Source organism: Balearica regulorum, chromosome 1, assembly GCF_011004875.1.
Source record: "Balearica regulorum gibbericeps isolate bBalReg1 chromosome 1, bBalReg1.pri, whole genome shotgun sequence".
Lineage (NCBI taxonomy): Eukaryota > Metazoa > Chordata > Aves > Gruiformes > Gruidae > Balearica > Balearica regulorum.
The window spans coordinates 1,432,136-1,445,759 of NC_046184.1; the positions used below are offsets into that span (position 1 = coordinate 1,432,136).

The following is a 13,624-nucleotide window of genomic DNA, read 5'->3' on the forward strand; positions in this document are numbered from 1 at the left end:
GTAGGAACATCACCGGCCTGTTCAGTAAAACGTTATTCCCCCAAGTGGCACCTTTAGCTAAATTTACCCTAGTCCAGTAACACCCAGTGGGACCAGTATCATACCTCACCTTCCAGTGTCCTCTTTGTGTCTGAATACGTCATTAAGTACCTTTACTGTGCTGGAGACCTTATGTCCCTTCAGGAGTTGGTTAGGAGGATGGTGTCTTGCCAGGAATAGGGAGAGGTCATCAGGGATGGTCTCAAATTGTTCAGGATAGGTCCATCTGGGTTCCTTGGCACTTTGAGCGGATACTGCTTGCTACCTGAAATGTTACAGCTCTTGTCCTAGCTGAGACCGTCCCAGAAAGGAATTTGAATCCAATTCCCCATCCCTCAAGGAGTCTTAATGTATCTGATCCCTTCCTGGTCCTGGCCTCTTGAAGATGACACAGAAGAAACCAGCTTCCAACGCAAGGCTACAAAGAATGGAGATGTAAGCAACTTGAAACTGGAGGAGGTATTGTTCCTCTGTTCCTCGTGACTGTGAAGACAAATAATCAGGCCTTTCTGGTGACATGTACCAAAACTCATGGTGAAGTACCATCAAGACCTCTCAGACGGGTGTTCAGGTTGGTGGCCAAGGTCTGGCTTTATGCCAGAGCCATGGGGAATAAGGAGCATTCACGCTGAGGCTCCACCACAGTCCTTCATTCAGTCCCTGTCCACGACATGGATGGGTTTTTTGGATACTTGGCAGATCACAGTGTATTTGAGGAGAATCTGGGTAGATATCTGGTAGTTTGGAGCATCAGAGACTGTGAGAGCTCAAGGGTGCATCCTCTCTGACTCTCTCAGCTAGATACCTTGCATATAATGAAGAAATAATTCTGCTTTGGGGTGGATGACATGCTATGAGCTACAGTTGGGTTTTGGTTGCAGAGTTTGCTGGCCATGGACAAGTCCCATTCTGCACACTGAATGCCTGTGGCCGAAAATCAAATCTGAACGTAGTCCACTCACATCTGCTTGTATGAAAGTGTTTTTCATCATATCCCACCTTCCGGCTGCGTGGCTGCTGTTGAAGGAAGCAGGACAAAGCCCATGGGCTCACACAGGGCCGTCCAGTTGTGTGCATGGATGGATGTGAGCTGAGCTCTGCCACGCCGGCCAGCCCCAGTGCTGGGGACCAGTCCTTCGCCTGTTTTATTTCCCAGGGTGGACGTAGCTGACACCTACAGCTGAAACCAGTGCCCGTCTGAAGTCCTAGTAGGTCTTGACTGTTGAAACTTTAGAGAACGTCCTTGTTCTTGTGTCCATCCTGTCATCGTTCGTGCCATAATCTGTTGGGAGCAAACAGGATAAAACCTCCCAAGTATGATGGATGTGGGTTCGTGTTTTTCTCTCGAGTTGTCTGGAGAAGGCGTGCAGAGCACTACGTGAGCGAGCAGCAAGGCATGGAGCGATCTTCTCTGCCAGCACAAGAGGTGAGCTAGATGCCCTCACTAAAGGGAGACAGCAGCCGTAGTGGAAGGTTGAGGAACCAGCAGAAGCTCGAGAGGTTTAAACAGAGACATTTTAGCTCTGTTAAGTGTGGAAAGCATCTACAAACATGGGATCCGGCTCCTGGCTGACTGCTGCAAAGAGACGTTGTGCACAGAACTTGTACCTGAGCCTAGGTCGTGGGCCAGAAGTCTTCCTGACGTAGGGATGGAAAGCCTGCTTTGTGATTCTCTACTCATTCCCCTGATTCGCAGGATTTTGGAAATAGCTGGGACAGGACCACACTGTGACAACCCAGTAGGTTGAGGGAGTGTTACTGGTCCTGCCCATCTCCCGTTCCTTCTGGGCGCAGCATATCTCAGGACCACAGTCGGAGCGGATGACTGAGCAGATCTATACGAAGTGGCTTTGTGGCAGTAGTGTGTTGCCCATAACAGATCCTTGCCTGTGTGCTACGTGAAAAACACGATGAGGACCTGCAAGCTTTTCATATTTTTCAGCAACCCAGGCTTAGGAGAGCCAAGGTAACTGGTGGACAAGGCTTGGGTATCCCGTCTCCTCTGCTCCTGGCAGAGGCAGGTGCTCTTCTCCAGAAGATGCGACTGCTGGAGGTTGTGATCTGATCCTGGGCACACGAACACCAAAAGCCGTGCACAGTCTGATGGCTTCACCCTGGTTCCTATGGAACAAGTGACTGATCTTTGTCTCCGTTCCTGGCTCGTGAGTTGCTTCTTCTTTCATGCTGCCTTGCATGCTTGGAGGAACCTCCAGACTGATCTTTGCCTCCTTTCCTGGCTCTTGAGTTGCTTCTTCTTTCATGCTGCCTTGCATTCTTGGAGGAACCTCCAGAAGCTTGGAGGAGCCCCCCAAGGTTGGGGACAACCTGGGTGACCCATCAGCCCTACAGTGACTGCGTTCCCATGCAAAGGGCTTTTAGGAGAAATCGAGGAACAGTGCACGCCGTGTCCTCTCCAGAGAGACATCAGCCCGGGCTTCATTTGCACTTTGTAAGCCACCTGGATTACGTTAGTAACGTTATCATCTTGGGTAGCATGTTTTAAACTGACATTAATGATTAGACTTCTCTAATACAGGTCTGTGATTAATATAACATTTGTACAGGTTTTACAACTCCATCCGATATCTAATCAGCAAGATATATTTTATGACTGTCATTTTTAAAGACTAATAGGCTGATTAGCCTGGCTAATGTCATGTTTGCTCCCCACTCACAGCTGAAAGAACTTGGACCAGCTTTGGGGAACTCTCCTCCACCCCTTGCACTTAGCATCTCCTGCTAAAGCATCAGCACTCACAATTAATTAGCTTGTGAAAGTATTATATTTCCCTCCTAATGAAAGCTGCTAGGCTGACAGTCAAGATGGAAGACTTCTGTTCCCAGGATGGTTGCGGGATGGGTGGATAAATCCCATTAATACCTCTCGACGTGGATCTTTGTCATTCTCCTTTTAGGGCTGAGCAGTAGCACAGTCTAAACAACCCAGTAAGGCCTCCTGGGATGGGAAAGGCTGGAAAAGAAGAAGCGTGAGGAGCAGAGAGATGATAATGGAGGGGAAGAATCATAGAATCATTTAGATTGGAAAAGACCTTTAAGATCATCCAGCTCAACCATTAACCCAGCACTGCCCAGCCCACCACTAACCCATGTCCCCAAACACCACATCTACACGGCTTTTAAATCCCTCCAGGGATGGTGACTCCACCACTGCCCTGGGCAGCCTGTCCCAGTGCTTGACAACCCTTTTGGTGAAGAAATTTTTCCTACTATCCAATCTAAATCTCCCCTGGCACAACTTGAGGCCATTTCCTCTCGTCCTATCACTTGTTACTTGGGAGAAGAGACCGACCCCCACCTGGCTACAACCTCCTTCCAGGTAGTTGTAGGGAGCGATCAGGTCTCCCCTCAGCCTCCTCTTCTCCAGGCTAAACACCCCCAGTTCCCTCAGCTGCTCCCATCAGACTTGTGCTCCAGACCCTGCACCAGCTTCGTTGCTCTTCTTTGGACACGCAAGAGGTGCGTGGAAGTCCCAAGGTTTGGAGGTGGTGGGCACGAGTGAAGAAGTGAGCAAAACTCAAGCAACTCTTCCCTGAGATGTGCTTGGTGGGAAGGCGGTCGTCCCAGCATCTCTGCCCAAAATGATGGGGAGGTCCTGGTGCCCTTTTAGTGACGCAAGAGAAGCCTGGGTGTGGAAACAGCATCTCTGCAAACAGCCTGTGGTTTCTTGATCTTCCTGCCCATCAAAACTGGAAAAGTTCCATCAAAATCATCAGCTGGTCTCCAAAATATGTATAGTCTGTGAAGTTGTGATGTGGAGCAGCATACTCCAAGGTGCGATGCGTCGCTAACTGGCCTTTGCTAGAAGCAACAGTGGGAAAAATGAAGGTGCTGAGGCCCTGGCACAGGATGCCCAGAGAAGCTGTGGCTGCCCCTGGCTCCCTGGCAGTGTTCAAGGCCAGGTTGGATGGGGCTTTGGGCAACCTGGGCTAGTGGAGGGTGTCCCTGCCCATGGCAGGGGGTTGGGACTAGATGGACTTTAAGGTCCCTTCCAACCCAAACCAGTCTGGGATTCTGTGAAAAACCAGCAGACGTTGTTGAACATGAAAACTTTATCGCTAGGTTACTGTAAAGTACTAAGAATGAAAATACTTAACAATCTGTGCCTGACTTTTCAAATTAGAAGTAAAAGTCATAATTTGCCATAAGCCACCAATTTTCTGTAATTGTTCTGTTTAATTTAAAACGAGTAATTTTTCTCACCGGGGAAATTAATTGTTTTCTACGCCGTTTGGGAGTGGTTTACGCGCCCAAGGATGCGCCGTGGCGTTTAACAGCATCTGCTGTTGCAAACCAGGGAAAGGCACCGACCTGACAGCTCGGCTTTGGAGTTGAGGGGATGTTTTGGCGTTGGCACTGGGCAAATCGCTTAAATTTTGGTAACTGTTCTTTCCCTTTCTGCAAAACTCGGATAATTGTTATCTGCTCGAACAAAGATTTTGGGGTTTATATCAACCCAGCGCTTTGAATAGTAAAGCGCTCAGCATTGTGTATTACGCACCGCACACACGTTATGTGGGCGCTGAAACGAGATTAGAACAGTAATATCTTTAATTAAAGGCGATTGACTTCATCCTCATGCTGTTTCATAACTTTCGAAAGGTTGTACAGAAAAGAAACGGAGCAGGTTGCCCTTTTTTTTGCCCGTACCAATGCCAATACTGCAGATGCGAGTGGATCTTCATCTGAAATATTAGCAAAGCTAAACTTTGCTGGATTTAGGCTCTGACCTGGTCTTTGCTAGGTTAGGCTCTGACCTGGATTTTGCTGGGTTAGGATACGAGCTGGAGGTGTCTCCTTTCCCCCCAGCATTTTTCCACCGGATAACAATGCCCGAGATCTGATGCGGTTTTCATGTCGTTCTCCTTGAAATAAGGCCATTTATATTAAAATAGTATGTGGCTCTATGGAATGCCAAGCCCCGTAATGAAGCTTTCATTAATCACCTTCTGGATGTCTTGAGATGATGTTTAGGAGACTATCTATCCCATCAGTTAATTGGCTATTTCTAGATTACAGGTGCTAGGAATCCTTTCCTTTCTGTACTTGTTTTTCATTTTACAGGAAAGCAAGGGCAAAATTTACTATTACATATCAGTACGCTATTTTCCTACACTAACAATATCAGTTTAATTACCATCATACCATATGCCCTGCTATATGTTATATGTATGCAACAGTAAAGAACCATCTGCACATGAAAAACCGGCTACCATCTAGGTGGGGTTTTTTGTTTTTAAAAAAAAATTACTTTTCAGCCCCCAGAACCAAGATCTATGGTTTTAAGGAAACCTCTGCACAGATTAGCTGTCTTCAAGGAAATAATCCTCCTCGAACTAATTAATCCTTCTGGAGTCCTTGATATACAAGAGCTTGGTATTATACAAGGCGCTCTTTTGTTATTAAGCCAGGCTCCCGGTCCTTCAGCAGCCGCTGTGGGATCGTGCGCACAAATTCAGAAATATATTGCCATCAGCGTGTTGTTTGCAGGGTCGGACTTGCCTTTCGCACCCCGCGGAGGATGGAACCTTCGCAGAGAAATTTCAGCAATGCATAATTCTCCTCCGTAAGCCGATTAAGATCCGAGCGGGTCTCGGGGAGCCTGGCACGCCGACAGCGGCAGCGCTAAGCTTTTTTTCCTTGGGATCATTCAAGCGCTTCACGCGAGCCAGAAGAGAAAGTAATCAGCTTGCTGCGTGCTGCAGGAAAGACAAACCCATGGCCGTGCTGGGGCGGAAGGGTTTAACCCCTGGATTTGGGTTTTCTGGTGAAAATGTTAACAGAGCTATTGAAATGCTGGGCGGAGGGGTGGTTTGTCTTTACTCCAAGTGCTCCGAAGGGGCTCTCGGTATCAATCTTCACTTGAGGTCTGGATGCCTCTGGAAAGCTGCAGCTCTGTGGGAGCACTAGTGGGTGGTGATTAGACCATGGGTTCAGCCACGCCGTTCTTCCTGTGACACTGCGTAAGAAGCGCTCGCCCTTCGTGCTACCGAATTCCTTTGGCACAGAACTGGGGTACAAGGTTGGGAACCTGTCCTGACTGTTGGGTACAACAGCTCCCTCGGGTGTTTGGTGTAGATCATTCCCTTTCGGAGACTGTGCCTGGGAGAAAAGCTCGCTCACGTGCGTAGCAACACATCACCCAAAGCCAGTAGCTGCTGAGTTTGACTACACAACATTTCCTAGGTAAAGATTTAACCAATTCTTTTCTGGTGTCGTGAAAGAAGGAGAGCTCGTCATCGTCTGTGATGCCTTCACACATGCACATCATTTGCTAGTAGTGCTTAATATTGGCCAACTCCGCTGAGGCTGTCATGGATAGTGCTGTTCTGCAAAGGTGGTCCTCTTCTGCTGTAACAAATAATTTGATGCCAGGTCTCTCGTTCATTTTAGAAGTACCACATGAACTGGAGAGTAAAGACTTGGGGTAAAACTTCAGGGCGATTTCATGAGGAACGGGGGATGACCATGTGGATGAGGCTCTTGAGTTTGGTCCCAAGGTGTGGCTCCTGCCAGAGAGGAGGGAGAGAAGGATGTGGTGGTAGTGGTGATGGTGGTGGCAAGGAGCTCAGCTGGACCAAGAGGCCTGTGCTCCAGGTGCTTTGTCTCTGGAAAGGCAAGAGGAGTGATGCTTTCTCATTCATCTCCAAGCCTTACGTGTTGCTTTGCTGAAAAGATGAAAGAGGTCTGGTCTCCCTCATGGCCTTTGCTAGAAGATGAAAGGAAAGAGGTCTCGTGGGGCCAAAGGTGGCACAAACAGTCTCTTCAGCTGATCCTGATAAGGTGGAAGCAGAAGTGGCGGCTAATTCATCGCGGCTCAAATCGAAAATGAACTCTACGTGTGATTTTAGTAATCAAAATAAGTGGGGAGGGGGATTTCTAACTCCATGAAGGGCTGTTCAGTAAATCTCCGTGTGTCTGCCATAGACTAGTTGCCTAATCAAAAATTTGGAGGACATTGATAGGAAAGGAAGACAGTTATTGGCAGCAACTGTAATTAATTCTGTGTTCACATGCACCTCCCCGCCCGGTGTCCGTATACCATCTTAAACAAGAAGCATGATCTGATTCTGTGAGACCGTGTGTTCGTTATCCCCTGTAGGCTCCTTACCAGCGGGAGAAGTGATGCCATCTTTCTTCCTCTTCTCTTACTAAAAGAGCAAGAGGGAAGAGGGGTTAAAGAAGATCCAGACAGGCAAAATATTAAATACATCTCCAAGTGTTTGTTATTTATAATACAAAAGAAGGAAAAAAATCCAAGGGCTGGATTGAGCTGTCTGTAGATGTACAGATACGTTGGTTGGAAGGAGCCACCGAGGTCACCTTGTCCCCCTGCCCACTCAGAGAAGGACGTTGCCAGCACAGTCGGGTTAGCCATGGCTCTCTCTAACCAGTTCCTGAAGTCCTTCAAGGATGGAGAGCCACCACCTCTCCGGGCAGCCTGTGCCAATGTTGCGTTATCCTCCTGATGAAGAAGTTTCTTTCTACCATCCCACGTGAGGCTCCGAAGCAGCAACTTGTGGCCATTGCCCTTGCTGAAGAGCGTTGAAGTCGAGCAAATCCAAGGACTGGGAATACCACCACAGCTGAATAATGACAACTTGCGGCCTCTGCCATGCCGTTGTTTAAAATGAAATAGGGTCTTGTATCTATCCTGTCTTAAATTACAACTCTTAATGTTTTGGAAGTGCGCAAAACATTAATAGGCATTTTTGTTGGCTATCTGAGAGCTGTAAAGGCTTCACATTTGGGAAGAGAGATGGGAGAAGGCCACAGAGGAGCTGCAAGGCGTGAGGAGATGAGCCCATGGGGGACACGGGCAGTGCTGGAGCTAATTAGCTCCGGTGCGGTGTTGCTGTGGAGGTAGATGAGAGTGAGGAGGTCGCCGCAGGTAAAAGCTGACTGTGGGGAAATGTTCGTTGTAAGGAGAAGAGGAGATGCCAGCTGAGGACAGCGGGAGTTGGCACGTGCACATGGAGAAGCACATCCGTGGGCACGTTCAGCAGATCATCTGCGCCCTTCCGCTGCAGGTGGTTTGGCTTTAGGGAATATTTTGTGCTGTCTCTGACCTCCTTTTCTTCCTCCAGCTGCCTCCTACACAGACAGCTCTGACGATGAGACCTCCCCCCGAGACAAGCAGCAGAAGAATTCCAAAGGCAGCAGCGATTTCTGTGTGAAAAACATAAAGCAGGCAGAATTTGGGCGTCGAGAGATTGAAATTGCTGAACAAGGTAAATGGGGCAGGTTCCTCAAGCTCCACGTTGTCCTAGGCTGTCTTGTGGGGTTCTTCCTCCCCCCACCCCAAATCCTCTTCTCGCGAGGTTCATTATATTGGTGATTTCTTGACGCCGTTCCTGTTAGAGACGGGAAAACTTTTACGGGGTTTTGTGGGATGGAGAAGAGTTACAGGGTTATGCTGTGTAGCTCCAACCAACCAACTACTGAAGGACTACTCTGTAGTCGAATGCTTTTGTTAAAATCAGTAGAAAAGATTGAAATCTATCAAATAAATTAGACAATTTTGGTTTAGCATGATCATCTCCAAAAATCCATAGCGAAGGCAATGTGGTGTTTAGGTAGATGGAGGGATGTTGGAGAGGCTGAGCAGAGCAGCGAGTCCCAAGTCCTCCTCAGCCTGAAGCAGATTTTCCTCCAGCCTCACCTGGGCATTCACAGAAATTTGAAAATGTGATGATGCTACATCCTAAATAGTAGGGAAAAAAAAACTTCAGAGGGTTATTGGGTTCTTTTCAGCTCTGCCATGACTTTTGGGACCTCCTGCTCTCAAGGTTTTTGCTTTTTTTGAAGGTGCCACAGCTGTACAAAGTCATAGGAGTACCAGCTAGCAGGGCAAGAAGCGATGCTGGCTGTTCCTTACGTGCTCATCCCTCTTCCCATCACATCAACGGACTTCTTTTTTATTTTGCCTTTCAGAAATGCCTGCGCTGATGGCTTTGAGGAAGAGAGCTCAGGGAGAGAAGCCGCTGGCCGGGGCCAAGATCGTGGGCTGCACACACATTACGGCGCAGACAGCTGTAAGACCCCGTCGATAAACTCTAGACAGGGATTTTCCACCGCTTAACCTCTAAAACAGACCCCGAGCAGTTAATACAGAGATACAGTCTCCGAGTCCAGCGCCTTACACCAAGAATGGTCGATTTTGTGAACATTTCTAGATAAACAGAACCTGTGCTTCAAGGTGATGTGATGCATGGATCTAGAGGGCATTGCTTGAGTAGCGATAACTAAGGAAATCGAATTATCTGCGTGGTGTAAGCAGGAAGACGTGGTGCTCAGGGATCAGTGCAGTTCCGCAGTTCAAGAGCTGTGATTTCTCCTCCAAACATGGGACAGGAGTGCTTTCTCCTGACTAGATTTGGGACTTTGCTGAGTGAAATCTGCATCTATATATATTTATATACACCCACCCCCCCCCCATATATATATGCTGTATATAGAATATACTTTGAAGTTCTCATTTACTTCTCCATTTTAAATTGTAAAAAAACCCCAGTAATTGCAAAATTGTTTTCTGTGCAGCTCCCCAACGACCCTAATGCTGCTTAAAACCAACTTCAGATACCTCAGAAGCTTTCTCATAAATAGCAAATAAACCCCCAGGTGTATATTGCTCTTTGCGTTGTATATTGCTCTTTGCGTTGTATATTGCTCTTTGCGTTGCTCTTTCTGATTTTTTTTTTTAAATCCAGGTCCTAATGGAGACTCTTGGCGCATTGGGCGCGCAGTGCCGATGGGCTGCGTGCAACATCTACTCTACTCTTAATGAAGTGGCTGCTGCCCTCGCCGAGAGCGGTAGGAAACTTCACCCTCTTTGTTCTTTCTGGTTTTAAAAAGATTTCTTACTGTGCTGTCATGTTTAACTCATTTACCATGTCTTAATAGTTTTTTTTCCTTCATGCTCTTCAATTTAGAATAAATTGATAGGAGGTAAACAGCACAAGATCAATCTCTTCCAATGGTGTGAAAATCTTAGAATGATTTTTCTCTTGAGTGTGAAAGGACAAATGACGGTGATGCACATTATTAGCCATCAGGGCTGTGGGAGCCTGAAAGTTATTTTGCAAAAAGAAACTAACTTAAATTTAATTTGAGTTCTGTAAATTGGAGTTGTAACTTTGGCTAAGAGGTGTGAGAGAGAGAACTGGGAGATGCATTAATTTAAATCCTGTTTTACCTGGGAGAACTGGGAGACCCAGGAGAAGCCAGACCCAACTGACTTGCCCGTTACCTGTTCTTGCTCACCGAAGCAGAATAATAATTGCTCATGAGTCACAATACATTCAAGTAAATTTATGGCTAACGAGCCTAACAGGAAGGTGGGACGTCTAACTTGCAGCAAATGCTTGATTTTGCAAATAAATGTTATCGTTGAGAGCGCGTTGCCCTCCTGTGTGGTGGCTGGAGGTTTTTCTTGGGGGAGAGGAAGAAATTAGGAAGGCTAAAGCTGAGTCCTGTCTGCTGCCTTCAGTGTGTGTCTTCAATGTATATCTCTGAAGCTTCTTCTAGAAGGTAGATGTTGAAAAATCAGACTGCAAGCAAGACCGCAGTGGTGTCGGGAGCCCGGTTCATCACGCGTGGACGTAGGGAGAGCCGATCCCCAAGGGATTTGCTAAGGCTGTGTTAGCACCCGTCTCCCTCTCTGTGCCAGGGTTCCCCGTCTTCGCCTGGAAGGGAGAATCCGAAGACGACTTCTGGTGGTGCATCGATCGCTGCGTCAACGTCGAAGGATGGCAGCCCAACATGGTGAGATGGGGCCGACTGTAAAATGCTCGGCGCGTGTTGAAGCATGGGTAGCTCCCATCTAGAAAGAAGGAAGAGGGTTTAGTGCTGGTCTGCGCTTTCCTCCTGAATTTAGACCTAACTTAGCAGTTAAGGCTTGGTGTGAACACAGCCCTTTTACCTTCAAAGTGCTTTACAATTAGCAGCGCAATGAGGGAAGTTAACTTACCTCGCTCTCTCAGGTGTGAGGTCGGGGAAAAGGTGGGTTGACTGACTTCTGCGCGGCTATCCACGGATGTAGGTTGTGCCTGCTAAGCAAAGTTTTGTTTAAGTATTTTCTAAATAAGTACGACTGTGTTAGTACAAACTTTATAGGGTGCTTCGTTTGCTTCCGGAGTAGCTTGCTACAGTTTAAACCAAACTTATTTAATCTAGCCAGTAAAAAATGACTCAAAATCGGTATGTTCTGAAAAGGGCTTGCATTCATTTTTACCATATTTGATTAAATTCACAGCTTTGGGTGATGGGATTTTTCTTGTCTAGGCAAGGCTTCTGTTTTAGAACAAAAAGTAGATTTTAGGGGATGTCCTTACTGTACAAACACAAAACCTCAGGTAGCCCAAATCCATATTTTGCTGGTTTATTCTGTCCTTGTTTCAAGGGAAAACAGAGAACCCTGAACTAGGTGAGCGGAATAATTTACAGCTGTCAAATGTGCTGTTTTCATCATGCTTCCCGACAGGTTTTGAGCCCTGGAGCTTATGATCTAAATTAGACAAAAAATAATCAAAGGTGGAAGGTAGGCGTGTATCCGCTTTGTTTGTTTGCCAATATCAGCTTGTTTGAGGTGGGTTTTTTGTCCCTTCCAGTCTGCACCTGCTCAATTCCTTGCTGTCACCCTTAAAAAGAATCGTGAATGTCAAAAAATCCACCCCCAAGCTACGAGTCTGAGTCTAGACACGATAGGGGATTTCTTCTTCTTTTTGAGGACTAATTTCCCATCGAAAATACCAGTAATTGAAGAAGTCAACGTACCAGAATATGCGTATTATGCTTTCCCAGGATCTCTTCAGACCCCTTGATTCTGCGACGTGTCTCTATCCATCAGTGTGTTTTCAGACCTGCTTCTGGAGCACGGCAATAATTGCTGGGGACCACCAAATGCAGTTCCCAAAGATTAGCGTGCCCGATTTTGCAGGTCCACGTTTTTAGAGACAAGAAATAGGATGCTGGGCGCTGAACAAAGAACAGGTGTGGGAAGGATCCTCTTCATGGGATTAATTCAGAAGAGAGAAGCTGGCAAACTTGGCCAAAGAAGCAAAGTGAAATTTGCTTCCCCGGTCCGTCCAGTCCCAAGGTTGAAGCGAGATGGACCTACGCTGCTCCCTGTGCTGACGGCAAATTTTTAGAGCATACATCATATTTTTTCTCTCCTGTTGAGACTGAGAATTTCCCCCGATATCCCGAAGCAAGGAGATACATCCTCAGGTTGTAGGACTGAGCCTGAGCTGCTGCTCCTGGCAGCCCGTGACCTTTGTATAAACCCAGATTGAACTTCTTTTCATAGAATCCCAGACTGGGATTCTAAATCTAAAACCTAAATCTAAATTGTTTTCATAGAACCCCAGACTGGTTTGGGTTGGAAGGGACCTCCCAGCCCATCCAGTGCCACCCCTGCCATGGGCAGGGACACCCTCCACTAGCCCAGGTTGCCCAAAGCCCCATCCAACCTGGCCTTGAACACTGCCAGGGAGCCAGGGGCAGCCACAGCTTCTCTGGGCAACCTCTGCCAGGGCCTCAGCACCCTCACAGGGAAGAATTGTCACTTTTCTTGTCTTCTCTTCCCATCAACAAAATACCGATGATACCTTTCAGCCTCGTTGATGGTTATTAGTGGCCGTACAGTGCTTTGAAGAGGTTCTGTGCAGCGCTAGACGTGTGATCAGATGGGAAATTCTCTGTGAAAAGTGATTTCGTAACACACCTATCTCTGTCCAGCACGAAATAATCAATTTGGACTCTTATAAAGTGTGGAGTAATTCAGAGCATAAGTACCCAACTTGTTGATCCGAGGTGAAAGTAGCATGCAAATGCATCTCCATTTCCAGGCTTCTACGTCTTTAAGCTCAATAAAGAGAAGTACAATCTCTATTTCTACTTAAGAGAAAGCAAAATGAGTGGAAGTGGTTCAGCAGCTGGCTGTTAGCCACGCTGACTTCATCTCACGGCTCGAAATACACCCCAGGAATCGTGTTTAGCGTTGCTTCACTGGCCCCCACCGGTCCTGTGTCCAGGTAGGCACTGCAAGGCATGATGGAACTGACTTTGCAAGTCCCATGCAAATAAATACGGATGTCTTACAGTCCAAAAATCTGAATATTCAATGTTTGGGCTTCCGTGTGGCACTAGTCCATGGGAAGAGTTAGCCACGAATACTTAGAGTCTCCAAAAAAAAGACACATTGGGTTTTCTGGTGGGAATAGCAGACCTTTAGAGGAGTGCTCTGGCTGGACAGCAATGGCTCAGAGGGTTTTTTCTGAAAAATACCAAATCTGCAGAGCTGAGGGTTTGGTTTCCTTTGCAGCGTAAAGTGATCTAGGTCCACGCTGCCGCTGGGGAATTTCGATGCCGCCCCCGACCATCCCTCCCTGCCATCTCCTTGTGTTTCACCAGTCATGTTCTGCAGTGAATTATTTTCAGCCATGTTGCTGAGCTGATCCTAGCTGACGGTAATCGGCTTGTTCTCGGCGAGATCAACCCCACCGTATCGGCTGTTGCCCCAACAGGGTTGGAAGGGGAACAGGGCGAGACATTTGGAGGCAGCGGG

General features: G+C 47.3%; 1 protein-coding gene across 2 annotated transcripts in view; it reads left to right on the plus strand.

Annotated features, from left to right (window-relative positions):
- The window catches only part of AHCYL2 (adenosylhomocysteinase like 2), a 108,131-nt gene that overhangs the window by 75,831 nt on the left and 18,676 nt on the right, over positions 1-13,624 (plus strand). For both annotated transcript variants that reach the window (XM_075751151.1, XM_075751224.1), the window contains exons 3-6: positions 8,145-8,288; positions 8,992-9,092; positions 9,768-9,870; positions 10,727-10,821. In XM_075751151.1, coding sequence (XP_075607266.1) covers positions 8,145-8,288; positions 8,992-9,092; positions 9,768-9,870; positions 10,727-10,821 — 443 coding nt within the window. The remainder of the gene's footprint in view (positions 1-8,144; positions 8,289-8,991; positions 9,093-9,767; positions 9,871-10,726; positions 10,822-13,624) is intronic.